Source organism: Molossus molossus, unplaced genomic scaffold, assembly GCF_014108415.1.
Source record: "Molossus molossus isolate mMolMol1 unplaced genomic scaffold, mMolMol1.p scaffold_m16_p_10, whole genome shotgun sequence".
Taxonomy (NCBI): Eukaryota; Metazoa; Chordata; class Mammalia; order Chiroptera; family Molossidae; genus Molossus; species Molossus molossus.
The window spans coordinates 24,955,846-24,971,896 of NW_023425345.1; the positions used below are offsets into that span (position 1 = coordinate 24,955,846).

The 16,051-nt window shown below is 39.1% G+C and overlaps 1 protein-coding gene across 1 annotated transcript in view; it reads right to left on the reverse strand.

The window, feature by feature from the left end:
- Window positions 1-16,051, reverse strand: part of LRP6 (LDL receptor related protein 6) — an 87,495-nt gene that overhangs the window by 30,829 nt on the left and 40,615 nt on the right. Inside the window, exons 6-10 of the mRNA XM_036252216.1 lie at window positions 15,793-16,009; window positions 14,555-14,844; window positions 11,730-11,956; window positions 8,843-9,027; window positions 7,905-8,231 (exon numbers count right to left, since the gene is read on the reverse strand). Coding sequence (XP_036108109.1) covers window positions 7,905-8,231; window positions 8,843-9,027; window positions 11,730-11,956; window positions 14,555-14,844; window positions 15,793-16,009 — 1,246 coding nt within the window. The remainder of the gene's footprint in view (window positions 1-7,904; window positions 8,232-8,842; window positions 9,028-11,729; window positions 11,957-14,554; window positions 14,845-15,792; window positions 16,010-16,051) is intronic.

The following is a 16,051-nucleotide window of genomic DNA, read 5'->3' on the forward strand; positions in this document are numbered from 1 at the left end:
ATATTTAAAAATAAAAAATGAGATTCAACTGAGAACCCAATGCTCTTCAAGTAACCTCAACTAATAGCCTCCAGGCAAAAAGTTAGAGGATAACTGAACCATTCCTGGGCTTGCAACTCTGTCCAAAAAAGTAAGACTTCACAGTGGTGTTTAACATGGGTCCCCCCACGCTCATCCAAACCCAGGAGAGGGAGCCACAAACAGCAGAATTCTAACACCCACAGAGAAAATTTGGCAGGCTCCAAAGCCCACTATGATAGCCAAAATGGAAAGGAGGAAGTGAAACTGTCATTATTCGCAGATGACATGATACTACACGTAGAAAACCCCAAAGACACCATCAAAAATTTACTAGACTTACAAAATGATTTTGGCAAAGTAGCAGGATACAAAATTAACGTCAAGAAATCAATGGCATTCTTTTACACCAATGATAAACTCACAGAAAGAGAAACTAAGAAAACAATCCCATTTACCATTGCGGCAAAAAAATTAAGATACCTAGGAATAAACTTAACCAAAGAAATAAAAGACCTATTCACAGAAAACTACAGGTCATTGAAAAACAAATAGAGGAAGATATAAAAAAGTAGAAGCACATACCTTGTTCATGGATTAGAAGAATTAACATCATTAAAATGTCCATATTACGCAAAGCCATCTATAGATTCAATGCAATCCCCATCAAAATACCAACGACATACTTCACAGAACTAGAACAAATACTTCAAATGTTCATATGGAACCAAAAAAGACCTCCAATAGCCACAGCAATCTTGAAAAAGAAGGACGAAGTAGGTGGGATCACATTACCAGATTTCAGGTACAAAGCCACTGTAATCAGAACAGCCTGGTACTGGCACAAGAACAAGCATATAGACCAGTGGAACAGAACAGAGAAGCCAGAAATGGACCCAAGGCAATATGCTCAATTAATATTTGACAAAGGAGGGAAGAGCATACAGTGGAGTAAAGATAGCCTTTTTAATAAATGGTGTTGGAAAAATTGGACAGCTACATGCAAAAAAATGAAACTAGACTTTCAACTTACGCCATACACAAGAATAAACTCAAAATGGATAAAAGACTTAAATGTGACTCATGAATCCATAAAAATCCGAGAAGAAAATGTAGGCAACAAAATTTCAGACATCATACGCAGCAGAATTTTCACTGATACATCACTTAAGGCAACAGAAACAAAGGCGAAAATGAACACACGGGACTACATCAAACTAAAAAGCTTCTGCACAGGAAAAGATACAATCATCAAAACGGAAAGGCAATCCACTGTATGGGAGAGCATCATTGCCAATGATACATCAGATAAGGGGTTAATTTCCAAAATATATAGAGTACTCATACAAGTCAAAAAAAGGAGACAAAGAACCCAATTAAAAAATAGGCAGAGCCCTAGCTGGTTTGGCTCAGCAATTAGAGTGTTGGCCTGTGGTCCAGAGAGACCCAGGTTCGGTTCCCGCTAGGGGCGTGTACCTCGGTTGCAGCTTGTCCCCGGCTCCAGTTGGTCGTGTGGATGGCAGCCACTCGATGTGTCCCTTTCACGTTGATGTTTCTCTCTCTCTCTCTCTCTCCCTCCCACTCTATCTGAACAAAAAATGGAAAAATGTCCTCAGGTGAGGAAAAAAAAAAAAAAGGCAGAGTTGCTGAATAGACATCTCTCGAAACAGGACATACAAATGGCCAAGAGACATATGAAGAAATGCTCAACATCACTAATCATCAGAGAGATGCAAATTAAAACAACTATGAGGTATCACCTCACACCTGTCAGAATGGCCGCCATCAACAAATCATTAAACAAGTGTTGGCGAGGATGTGGAGATAAGGGGACTCTAGTACATTGCTGGTGGGAATGCAGACTGGTGCAGCCACTATGGAAAACACTATGGTGTTACCTCAAAAAATTAAAAATTGAACTTCTATTTGACCCAGTGATCCCACTTCTAGGAATATACCCTAAGAAGTCTGAATCACCAATCAGAAAGAATATATGTACCGCCATGTTCATAGCGGCACCATTTACAATAGCTAAGATCTGGAAACAGCCCAAGTGTCCGTCAGTAGACAAATGGATAAAAAACTCGTGGTACATATCCACAATGGAGTACTATGCAGCTGTAAGAAAGAAAGATCTCATATCCTTTGAGACGACATGGAGAGACCTGGAAAGTATTATCCTAAGCGAAACAAGCCAAGCAGAAAAAGACAAATACCACATGACCTCACTTATTTGCGGAATATAATGAACATAACAGTCAGAAGAATAGGGCAGACCCAGAGAGGTGGAAGTAGGGTACTGACTGACAACCCTTGGAAGAGGGGGTGGTGGAGGGAGGGAGGAGATAAACCACAGAATTTACATACATGTACACATAACCAATGGACATGGACAACAAAGCCGAGGACGGTGTGGGGGGGCGATGGGGAGGAGGGTGTCAACAGGGTAAGAAAGGATAAACATGTATAACAAAAATGAAATTAAAAAATTAATTAATTAATTTTAAAAATGTGTATCTAGTTCCATAATGAGCAGCAGGCCCTGCAGAAGGAAAGGTTAGGTCAGCCATTGGTCCTCAAGCCAACTCACAGGTGGACCTATTACTCTGGGCCTCTGTTTCTCCAAGTAAAGAAATAAAAATAAAAATAAAAATAAATAAAAAATGAAAGATAAGAAACTCATTGGTACTCACAGAGACCCTCAGTATTCACAACACTGAAATTCTGCTCTAAGTTCTTCACTGGCTAAAAGCCCACACTTCGCTCCGAAGATTCAGAACATACTCCAATCATCCCACTGGAGTGCTCCATTATCTGGAGTCCATCATATATATGATTTAACAACTTTCATCAATTTTAGTAGAACCCGTGTCTTAAGCAGTAAGAACACACGTCACAACAGAGTAGATCACGACTCTCCCATCGTTGTTTTAAGAATTTTTTTTTGCAGTACTACTTTCTTGTAAAGCAAGAAAGAAAAAAAAAGAAGCTCTAAATTTTAGTTTCCAACAGCATAAGCACCACCTATATGAAGACATACAATGAGACTTAGAAGGTAAGGCCCCTGAATTTTAGTTGCCAGCTATTCCTGACTGGGAAACAGTATCAAATATATATTTGGCTCCTAAGTATGTTTTACTGAGAACTATTTTTTATTAATCAAGTTTTACCTTCAATAATATTCTACAACTAGATGTTCTAGAAATGTGCATTAAGACAACGCCAAATATGGTTCCAAATAAATACTTGTTTCAAAAAGTCTACAGATAACATTAGCAATTGCAATTAATTGGCTTAATATTTCTAAGAGAAAGCTGATGTTTTCACTTGTTTACAAGTCATTCAGTGCTTAAAGTAACACGGAATATGCAATTTTGTAAACCTAAATCCATCCTAATTTACGTAACCTCTAAACACTGCATCTCCTGGGGAATAACACTTTAATAATTGTCTTATAAGGCTGAGTGTTGCATTCCCACAATGAAAAGAGCCACATGCCAAAGTTGGAGGATGAGGTGTAAGTAGAAGGGAGCTTTTCAGCTCTCTGTTGAAGGCACAAGTGTTCACCTGCAGCTTAACGGAAGGCACTGCTCTTGTGTAAAAACAGCATCATCTATAAGGGCACCCACCACATCTGACTGTGCATTTGTGCACTGTACCCAAGGCTTGAGTTGGTACAGAAGTCCAGTCCATATCCAAACCATGCACCTGCACAGTTGCATCTGCCCAGAGGAAACATCTTTTCCCAATTTGTACAAAGGTGCCATAGAAGCCAGTCACTTCAGTACTGAACAAAGGATTACACAATCTGGTTTCCTGTTTCCTCTGACTTAATCTACTTATTCATTCTGTTCCAACACCACCGGCCTCCTAGGTGTTCCTCTAACGTACCAGACATGTTCTCCCCTCGGGCCTTTGCATTTGCTGCCTGTCCCCTTTTGCTTGATAGGTTTTCCCCCAGATATCCACAAAGCTCATTTCCTCACCTCTTTCAGGTCATGACATGTCACTTTTCCAGTAGTGACTTCTCTAATCACCCTATTTAACATTGCAATCCTCCTCCCCACCCCTTCTCACACTTAAAATTTCTCTGTAACATGTACTTCCATTTTACCCATGACAGAGTTTACTTAATTGGTTTGTTCTCTCTCCCACTGGAGTGTAGGTTCCATGAGAGCAAGGACTGATGTCTACTTCATTCCCTGCTACATTTTCTACTGGCTCAAATAATGCCCATTATGTACATGTTCAATAATTATTCACTCAAATAATAAATGAATAAACAAATGAAGACATAAGCATTAGATGATGATAACTAAGGAGAACCATGTAGCCATGATTCTGAAAGAAAATAAAATTATTTCAGAGACTTGGGAAGGAAAACAAATGAACATTTATTTAGAACCTCCAACATGTCACACACGTCATACCAGATATTATTTAATCCCTGAAATGATCATCTCCATTTTAGAGGTGAGAAAATTCAGAAAGGTTAATTTTTAAAGGAAGCCTTCAAAGGTTAATCAATTTCTCCAAGGTCAGAAACCTGTTGAATGGAAGAGCACATGTGTTTTTCCAAATCCTGTCCTGTTTTATCATTCTTTCATTTAACAATTATTTCTTGAATGACTACCATTTACCAAGCACTATTCTAGGCACATAAGATATTACACATCAGTGAAAAAAACAGGAAAAAAAATGCTCTGAGGAGTTTATATACCAACAGACAATAAGCAATAAACATAAAGAAGTTATAGTATATAAATAATAAGAGTGTATAAATTATATAGTATATCAAAGAATGATAAGTGTTATGGGAAGAAGAAAAAGTTAGGTAAGGGGCACAGGCAACGCTAAACAGAGTGAAAGGATGATTTGCACATTTTAAATAGGGTAGACCAGGTCTCCTGGTGAAGGTCACAATGAACAAAGACATAGAAGTGAAGCAGATCCATGCAAATATTTGCAGTAAGAACATTCCGAGCAAAGAAATAAGCAGGACAACAGTTCTGATCTAGTATGGCTGTCATGGAGAGAGCAAGGAAGAGAATAGTAAAAGCTGAAGATAGAGGAGCAAAAGGTGGGGATGCCACATGTGGGGTACAGACCATGTAGGAACTTGTAGGCCATTACAAGATTAGGTTTTACTCTGTGTGACATGGGGAGCCATTTTAAGGTTTTGGGCAGAAAAACAACACAATCTGATTTAGCTTTTGAAACATAGGTCAAGGAGTAAATCACACAATGTTAGAAAACTTTTTAAGGGCAAGTACTTTGTGTTCAATTTTCCTTGTAATCTGCCTTGAAATCTAATACATCTCTACCCAAATATTAAATAGTACTCATTATGAAAAGAGCACACAACAGGAGGCTTCTTGAAGCATGCTGATCTGTTTTGGAAAGTTGCCAAACACAGATATTAGGGACACTCAGCAGTGATTTCTCATGGCCTTCACCAACCAACATGCACTCATGATAATGATCTCAAAAGGTCTTTCCATATTCTTCTGGTCTTTATCCCCAATCTGCTATTACCGCCATTTTCTTCCTCCATCCAAAGTCAAACCTCTTGATAAAGACGTCTATGTACACTATCTCCCATTCTTCTTCTCCATTCCCTTTTTGATCTGCTCCAGACTTTCACCTTTATTTCCCTGAAATTATTCTATTCAGGGTTAGTAAAACCACCTCATTCAAAAACCCAGTGGATACCATTTTATACCTCATCTTACTCAACCTCAGCAGCACCCAACACAGTTCTTTTCTGAAACAATCTTACCTCTCATCTTCTCTGTCACTACTCTCTTCTGGTTTTCCTCTTACCTCTCTGGCTGCTATTTTTCAGTGTCCACTGCAAGCTCTCTCTCCTCCAGATGCCTTCTTTTTTCTATACCGGGAATTGGCAATTATGGCCCACAAGCTAAATCTGGACTGCTGCCTATCTTTGTAATAAAGTTTATCAGAATTCAGTCACATTTTGTGTATTGTCTGTGACTTCTTTCATGGTACAGTGGACAGAGTTGAGTATCTGTGAGACACGATACAACTCACAAAGCCTAAATACTAACTCTCTGGCCCTTTACAGAAAAGGTTTACTGATCCTGGCTCTACATCTTCCCCGTAATTAATCTCCCCTATTTTAAATATATGCTGGCAATTTCAAAATTTCTACCTCTGACCTCATCTCTCTACTCTGAGCTCTGGAATCTTATCCCAACTTATTTTTTTTTAAAAATATGTTTTTATTGATTTTTTAGAGAGAAAGAAACATCGATGTGAGAGAGAAACATCAATTGGCTGCCTCCTGCACACCCCCTACTGGAGATCAAGCTGACCACCAGGGCATGTGCCTTGACCAGGAATCAAACCAGGACCTCTCAGTCCATGGGAGGACGCTCAATCCACTAAGCCATACCGGCTGGGCTTATTTAGTATTTCTATTGCAATGTCCCATAGAAATATCAATATAAACCTGCCTAAAATTATGCTCAAACCAAGAATCTAGAAGTCATCGCTGCTTCCTCCCTCTTCTTCTCCCCCATATACAACCCATTAACAAGGTCTGTTCATTCTAGCTTCAAAATGTACCTTGAATCGATCAGCCTCTCTCCATCCCTACTGCCACCACCCCAGTCCAAGTTTGCCGGCATTGCTGCACTAGTCTGACTTCCCCAGCACTTCTTTTCCTCCTCAAATCGTTTCCAGAGCAATCAATCATGGTATATCTTATTTAATTTTCACGGCAACCATACAAAATAGTTACTATTATTATTCCCATTTTACAAATGAGAAAAATTAAGGTTTAAAAAATTTATGTGACTTGCTATAGTAAAACACAAAACTAATGTGGCAGAGACTCCATATCACTAAACTATCAACTTATGTTCCTTTTCACGATGGAAGCCTTGTGTCAGAAGAGACTAAATCTTTTCCTATGTGATGTCTTATACTTCCAGATACAGAACAAAGTAATCTCGATTATTACATCTAACATCCTACAGCAGTTTTGTACGTTCTACCCTAGTGAACAATATCCTAATGCTCTCCCATGATTCTGCTTTTTCTGATCTAATTCTCTTTATCTTTATTACATCTACCAATTTGTTCTTGTGTACCAACGTGGGCTTTCATGAATACCTGAGTCATGAATTAGGTTTCCCTAAGCCAACCTGTTGTTATGCACTGTGTTTTATTGTTGTTAGCAGTGTGTGTGTGTGTGTGTGTGTGTGTGTGTTAATATGCAGTACCTGTTAACATGTAAAATCAGGAGATAGTGTAGCCCCCCACCATCCAAAATCTGGATTCATGACTAAAGAAGAAAATCAGATAACAACAGCTGGAATTAAGTAGCAACCACCTATGTTCACAGCATGTACTCTAGTCTCCCATCTATTTGCTACTATTTCATATTAGACTAAATTTACTCATATGCATTTTCTACTTGGCCTTTTATACACTTAAATTTTTTATCTTTAGCCTATTCCATGAACTTCAAAGGACAAGGTGGCAGTGTTTTGGAGATTCTCTTTGTACTGCTCTTCCCTTTCTTTGCAATAAATAAATATGAATTATGTATAGCATGGATATATGATTGTCTGCCTCTCACAATGTAGCTATGCAAATTTTGCACTAGATATTTAATGCTTAAGGGTAAAAGATTTAATTTTTCTATAATATCTGTTATTACATAGTATCAACTAGCTATCATAAAATAAAGAGTAACAAAGACATGCATTTTCCATCTCTAGTCCTTCCCTTTTTTTAAAACAAATGACCACCAACTCTGGACTTCTACAACTTTCCACTCTAGAAAGAAGATGAACCACAGTGTTTTCAAGGTCCTGCTTTCTCCTGTTTCTAGTTTGCTTTGGAGAAATGCAGCTTACCACTACATGTCCTGTTGTCAGCATTGAGAGAGTAGTGGGCAGGACATCCACAGACAAAACCTCCGACTGGCACAGCCAAGCAGAGGTGGGAGCAGTGCCCATTGCTGGAAGCACACTCGTTCCACCCTGCCTGCCGAGAGGAGTGAAAGACGAGGATGTCCATCACATAGTCCAAATGGCCCTGAATGATGGTGCGGTTTTGGCCACTAGTTTTGTTGGCACGCTCAATGCTGCGTCGGCTCCAGTCCGTCCAGTAGATGTAATCTTGGTACTGAGTTAAGCCAAAAGGATGAGGCAAGTCATCTGCTATAACTTCACGGTTGAGTCCTATTTTCGGAAAGGCAGTAGAAAGGAGAAAAGCAGAGGGATGTATTTTGTGAGAGTAAGAGTCTTATTGCCCTCTCCCCCAAACTGTAACATATTGAACAAACATTTGTAAGCAATTTAAAATAGAACAATTCATTTAAAGGCAATTCTAAAACCAGACCAGTCCTCTGAAATCAATCCATCTGCAGTCTGACCCAATGCCTCAAACTTATATTCTTGCTATAAATCACTGAGTTTGTTTAAACTCCTGTAAATGGTCTATTTTGATTGTGGTCTAACTTTCTCTCCATAAAAGCCAATAGAGTTCAATTTTTCTTCTTCCTTCCATAACAAGATGGAAATGTGTATACTGTATTTTACTGGTACAAAAAGTCACTTCAGGAATATCTAGGGAGTTATAAATTCCATTACAAGCACAATAATGAAATTTCCACATAATAAAGAGATGAATCCAAGTACCTAGCCTACTGTTAGTAACAACAGAATACAATGCCAGCTAAACATTCATGTGAAATTTTATTAATAGAATCTAACCAATAGTAACAGCAACCTTTCTGGTCTTTGCATAGAAAAAACAATATACCACTGTCTGAATAAAAAGTAGAACTTACCCAGCATATTTGAAGATTCTATTAAATTGGTGTCCAGGTCTGTCCAGTAGAGCCTCCTTTTAGCATAATCAATAGTTAGGCCATTTGCACGCCCCACATTCGGAACTAATGTAGTACGTTCACTTCCATCCATGGCAGCTCTGTCTATCTTAGGTTTTCCACCCCACTCAGTCCAATACATGAATCTAAATTCAAATCAATGGATATTTAACATTTCACTTTTGATTATTTGGAGAGAAAGGGACACATTCATGCATAGTTAACTAAATAACTTTAAAGAAAATATACATTAAATCAAGGAAACTGGTAAAACAAAATCATGGCTATAATTTTCAATTATTCTGGCACCCTCAACTAAATATTTTTTCTTATATCCTAAAAAGGAAGTGAGTCAGCTTTCCTTAGTTTTTCCAATGAATCTGTTCCATCCAAAACCTAGGAACTGGAAACAAACCAATGATTTCCTTATTGCAACACTTGCATTTATAAAACTAATATTCAAGAAGAGAAGGGATTACAGCCCTGGTCTCCAAATCTGGTTCACTTTTGAACAAAGTATCTTTATGTATTTCTGAATACAAGGAATTTGAGTTTTTTACATTTTAAACTTATGTTTCCACTTGTATAGTAACTCTCCCCAAAAACAAGATGAAGGAGTACATCAAGTATACAAATTAATAGCCTTTAACTGAAGTTTAAAAGCGCAGTTTGAAAATACATTTGGTCACATAGTCCAAGGGAACATACTCTATGTGTAAGAGCAATGAATCACTCCTTAATGTGTCGTCTGGGCATAGAACACTACTACTATAATCCCTGTGAAATTTTAGAATATGCTTTTGCTTTTATTTTACTTTTTCAAGTTTTTCATATTACTCTTAGAGTAGTCTGACAGTATTGTAGGTTTTTAACTTATGAGGAGGCCAAAGCACTGAAAGAAATGTGAATAATTTGTCTAATGTCTTCAAGCCAGTCACATGACAGAGCAAGAATTATAACTTAGCCAAATGCCCTTGCAACTAAAACTAGTAAGGTGAAAATTTCGAAACACTCTGAACCTTGGGACTAGAAAAGCACTCCACACGCCAACTCTCATCAAATACCTGAGGACAGACATTCACTCATGAGCCTGTCAGCTGATGGCCGACTTGGTAGCAATGCTTTTCTGAAAAGTAAAGCTGGTCTCTGGCTTTGCTTGCATCTGTACTTGTCAGCTGACAGGCACGTGCACACCACAAGAGCCAGGGAGAAACAACTGTGAGAGAAACCTCAGTTGCCAGCAGCCACATAAACTAGGGTCCTTAGTCCCAACTACTAAATTTATCTGTCTGGTAACTGAAACTTAAAGTAAAAGATCACCATAATCCAACCACAACATGTCAGCACAGAGAAGCTGTTTTTGGTATAGCTAACTAGCTAATCATAGAATTAATGTGATTTCAGGAAATCTATTTTTAATTACAGATATGGCAAAATATGCTTGTATGTTCACACTGTTAATTTCTGCTTTTAAATGTGAAATTACTCTTCAAGTTTCAGAACTCTTATCTGCTGGCTTTTTAAATTTTTCTAATTCATGCAGAAGGATCATGTATTCTTAGAAAACATAATTTCATAAACAGTTTACTGTTGCCCTGGCTGGTTGGCCCTCGTACCAAAAGGGTGCAGGTTCAATTCCTGGTCAAGGGCACGTACCTGGGTTGCAGGTTAAATTGGGGCTGTGTGGAAGGCAACCAACTGATGTGTCTCTCTCACATGGATGTTTTTCTCTCTCTCTGCTCCCTTCCCTCCTTTCCACTCTCTATGAAAATTAATGGAAAAACATCCTTGGGTGAGGATTAACAAAACAAAAAAAAAGTTTATTATTCATTTATCGATAACAGTTAACTGATTAATAACAAAGTTTCTCCAAGCTTATAACAAAGATTAAAATAGTTGTCCCCTTGAATGAATGAGTATTCTAAAATGGAGCTTTTTTTAAATGCAGTTATCTCTTTGCATACAACATTATTTCAGAGGATTTACTTTAATAGGTTTGGAATCTGGTATAACTTGGGAGAGGGTGCAGGGAAACATAAACATGAATGGTAATATTTAATTATTAATCCATTTCACTACTTGTTCTTCACCCAAGGTTCATAATGACAAAAGTAAGATTTAGCTAATAATTATTAACTCTAAGTCAGTAAAATGTCAGCTAACAGTTTTAAAGTAAAGCCTATCTATATAGTTTAGTTGTCAGATTCCTAATAAAAATTCAGATATCAAAGATATAATCCATGGCGCTGGCCAGTTTGGCTCAGCAGTTTGAACGATGGCCCCTGAACCAAAGAGTTGGGGGTTTGATTCCAGTCAAAGGCACATACCTCAGTTGTGGTTCAATCCCCAGCCCTGGGTGGAGTCGTGAGGGAGGCAACCAATCGATGTCTCTCTCCCTCCCTCCCACTCTATCTAAAAATTAATGGAAAAATATCCTCGGGTGAGAATTAAAAAAAAAAAAGAGAGCGGGACCAGGGAAGGAGATGTCATTGGTGAGGGGGAGGATATTTGTAATACTTTCAACAATAAAGATATATATATACACACATATATATACACATATCTCCCATGCCCTGACCAGGTGGCTTAGTTGGTTGGAGCATTGTTCCAGGCACAAAAAGGTTGCAAGTTCAATTCCTGGGTTGTGGGTTTGATCCCGGTTAGGGCGTGCAAATGGGAGGCAACTGATCAATGTCTCTCACACATCAGTGTTTCTCTCTCTCTCTCTCTCTCTAACAATGGAAACCTATTCTCGGGTAAAGATTAAAAAAAAAAAAAAAAGAATTTAACCCATAACTAGGACATGTACAATGCAGTTGGCAAAGAATTCATATATAAAGCTGTTTACCCTTCAGCAGGGTCCAACGCAAGAGCTCTGGGACTGTCTAGGTCTTTCCACACCAAAACTTGTCGGTGCTGCCCATCCAACTTTGATGCCTCAATTCGATTCGTTCCTGTGTCTGCCCAGTACAAGTTCTTCCCAAGCCAATCTACTGCCATGCCTTCTGGATAATCTAAGCCAAATTCTACCACATGTTCCAGTGCACTGCCATTCATAAAGGCTCTGCTGATGGTCTGCAAAAATAAGATTAGCAACAAAGTTAAATGGCATAAGTACAAAACACCATCAAGAATGTTTTCTTGCCTGAAACACCAATCAGGAAGAATATATGTACCCCCATGTTCATAGCAGCACTATTTACAATAGCTAAGATCTGGAAACAGCCCAAGTGTCCACCAGTAGACGAATGGATAAAAAAGCTGTGGTACATATACACAATGGAGTATTATGCAGTGGTAAGAAAGAAAGATCTCTTATCCTTTGAGACAACATGGAGGGACCTGGAAAGTATTATCCTAAGTGAAAGAAGCCAAGCAGAAAAAGACAAATACCACATGATCTCACTTATATACGGAATATAATGAACATAACAGTCTGAGGAATACAGTAGACCCAGACACATGGAAGTAGGGCACAGACTGACATCCCTCAGAAGAGGGGATGGGGGGTGGAGGGGTGGGAAGAGATAAACCACAGAACTTATATGCATGTATGCATGACCAAAGGACATGGACAACTAAGCCGGGGACAGGGTAGAGGGAGGGTGGGGTGGGGGATGCCAATGGGGTAAAAAGGTAAAATATCTGTAACAAAAAAATAAATAAAAATTCATAAAAAAAAAAAAAAAAGAATGTTTTCTTTAGGTTTTGTTGGGTGGGAGGATCCACAAGCGCCAGAGGCACAGTTTATTAATACAATTAATATATTTTAATAAGCACAGGAAACAAATGATATCAAGCTCTAATATATGCGATGTGACCTCAAGTTTTATTGACAATTCAGGGAAAAATTTTTGAGATTTTTAAGGACCAAAATTTTATTCTAGTAAAAGGGTGCAATGACTTTTCTTTTAAAATTATTAATCAAATGAAAAAGCTGTGACCAGAATGTTGTAGACTCTTAACTGGTAGTCAGTTTTCTGAAGGTACTTAAGAGTATGCCATGTCACTATGTTAATTTGAGAAGATTTCAACAAACTTATACCTTAGAGAACACATAATACTGCCCTGACTAGGTGGTCAGTTGGTTGGAGTGTCACCTGTACACCAAAAGATCACGGGTCTGATTTCCAGTCAGGGCACATACCAACTGATGTTTCGCTCTCACACTGATGTTTCTTTTTTTCTCTCTCTCTCTCTCTCTCCCTTCCTCTCTAAAAATCAATAAAAACCTATCCTCAGGTGAGAATTAAAAACAATAAATGCATAATACTCCATTATCATATTATCCCTGCTATAACTTTGAATGCCCTAAAATTAAAAACAATCATAATTCAAGCAATTAATAACACCTGCTCTTCCTGTCAAGCACTATCCTAAGTACTCTGTGTACATATATTTTCTCACTTAACCCTCACAATAGCCCTGAAGATAGAGATCACCTCTATTTTCAAGATGAGGATACTTAGATGGCCACAGTAAAAGCCAAGATTTATTTATTTATTTTTAATCCTCACCCGAGGACATTTTTCCATATTTTGTTCAGATAGAGTGGGAGGGAGAGAGAGAAACATCGACGTGAAAGGGACACATCGAGTGGTTGCCACCCACACGACTCAACCAGGGCCGGGGACAAAATGCAACTGAGGTACGTGCCCTTAGCGGGAACCAAACCCAGGGCTCTCTGGACCGCAGGCCGACACTCTAACCGCTGAGCCAAACCGGCCAGGGCAAGATTTCTTTATTTACTTCATTTATTAACTCATTTAATGGCTTTTACTGAACATTATCAGAATCCTACTCTGGCTTCATTACTCCATGATTTTTGCACATTAGACAGAACTTTACAGAAGTTATGTGAAACAAACCCAAAACAATCTGAAAGAAAACATTATTCTCCAGATTTTCTGAGAATTCCTTTTTGACTCAGTATGTTTTTCAATGTTTATTCCAGGAAAAAGCAAATAAACTAGTGCTGTAACTCATAATTGGCATTTTCTACCTCAGTCAGGCTCCAAAATTTTGTTGAAAATAAATTAAGAGTCAAGTCTCTTTAAGCCATTTATGTGAAGCATACAATTGCTTACTCTCTAACGCGGAAAATGTCACTCATTATCTTCAAATGGAACACAGTAGAGGAAGATTGTGTCTTACAGATTTAGACGCTCAAGCAAAGTATCTTATATTGAGAGGCAGTTAGCCCTGGCCGGTTTGGCTCAGCGGTTAGAGCGTTGGCCTGCGGTCCGGAGAGACCCGGGTTCGGTTCCCGCTGAGGGCACGTGCCTCGGTTGCAGTTTGTCCCCGGCCCTGATTGGGTCGTGCAGGTGGCAGCCACTCAATGTGTCCCTTTCACGTCGATGTTTCTCTCTCTCTCTCTCTCTCTCTCTCTCTCTCTCTCTCTCTCGCTCTCTCTCTCTCTCCCTCTCTTTCCCTTCCACTCTATCTGGACAAAAAATGGAAAAATGTTCTCCAGTGAGGGAAAAAAAAAAAAGAAAGAAAGGCAGTTAATTAAATAGCAGATGGGTGATTCCCTTGACTTCCTTTAAAAAGTTAAGGGTTCTATGGAACTCTGCCTATTAAACAACGAGGGAGGTTGATCACAGAATGAAGACTCAAATTCTAGAAGCTCTCCTGTTTAGTACCCAGTTTTAATATTCCACTTCTTTTGCTAACCTTGAGTGATATATCAGTCCAGTAAATTCGGTTGTCTGTTACATCAAAATCCAAAGCAGAAGCTTCTTTGACGCCAGTGAGTGGAATGGCCACATTATTATTGTTGGTTTCCAAAGAAATTCGCCTAATATCTGCTCTCCGAGAAAACAAAAGGAAAGCCTCTGGGACAATGCAGGTCTTCATGTCACTGATGAGTTCAAAGCCAATGGGACAGGCACAACGAAGGCCCTGAGGTCTATAGAGGCAAAGATGGCTACATCCCCCATTTTCATCAGCGCAGGGGTTGGAACCTAAAAGGACACACACATTGACATCATCAATACATTTTTACTTCTAAATGATTAAGCATTTGGTCGACAGAGACCTATGATTATATTGCTCCCAAATCCAGAGTTTCAGTTCTAATCTCACAAACCAGCACTATGAGTACTGACAGGGAATAAAAGGCCAGCAGTGCTGCGAGCTGTGGCCCCAGCGACTCGGTAGGCCAAGCCGGAGAATCGCTGGAGACCAGGAGTTCTGAGCTGCAGTGTGCTAGGCTACACAGGTGTCCACACTAAGCTGGCATCAATATGGTGACCTTCTGGAGTGAGGACCTAAGGAGGGATAAACTGGACCAGGCTGGAAACGGAGCAGTTCAAAACTCCCTTGGTTAACCAATTGGGAATTAAAGTATGGCAAAATACTTTCCTTTGTACTCACAGTAAGCTTAAAATAAGCTCCATTATTCATACAATAGAACTCAATTCTTTTGATGAAGGGGTGTGTGTGTGTGTGTGTGTGTATCCCTTCAATTCAAACTATGTGATCAGAGTAGTAAATCAACATTTAAAAGACCCATTCCTGCCCAGCCGGTCTGGCTCAGTGGTTGAGCCGTCATTCCATACACCAAGAGGTCACCGGTTCAATTCCTGGTCAGGGGACATGCCTGGGTTTCAGGCATATGCCCAGGTTTCAGAAGTGTGGGAGGCAGCTGATTTGATGTTTCTCTCTCACATCAATGTTTCTATCTCTCTCTCCCTCTCCCTTCTCTCTAAAAATCAATAAAAATATATTTTAAAAAGAAAAATAAGAGACCCCATTCCTGGTTTAAAAAAAACAACAAAAAAAACGGTTAACAAATGATTTCTCTATCTACCCAAAAGATCAACAATTCATAATGCCTCACAAACTGCTGCCCACCTCCACCTTTACTCATTTCTGGCTCCCACCTCTAAGAGAACTTTCGAATTACTTACCAATGATTCGATGAACATTTGTGGCCTTTAGGCCCATGAGGTCAGGGAGCTGATCTATGATGATTTCCCTCTCTGCACTTCGTTTGTGTACTCTTTCAATGCTCCGCCTCTGCCAGTCAGTCCAGTAAACATAGTCACCCAACAAAGTAAACCCGAAGATGTGAGGAATTTTGTCTTCCACTAGTACTCGTCTCCCAGTGCCATCGGTATTCATCACCTTCAAGTTTAAGTTTAAAGAGAAGAGAAAAATATGTATAAT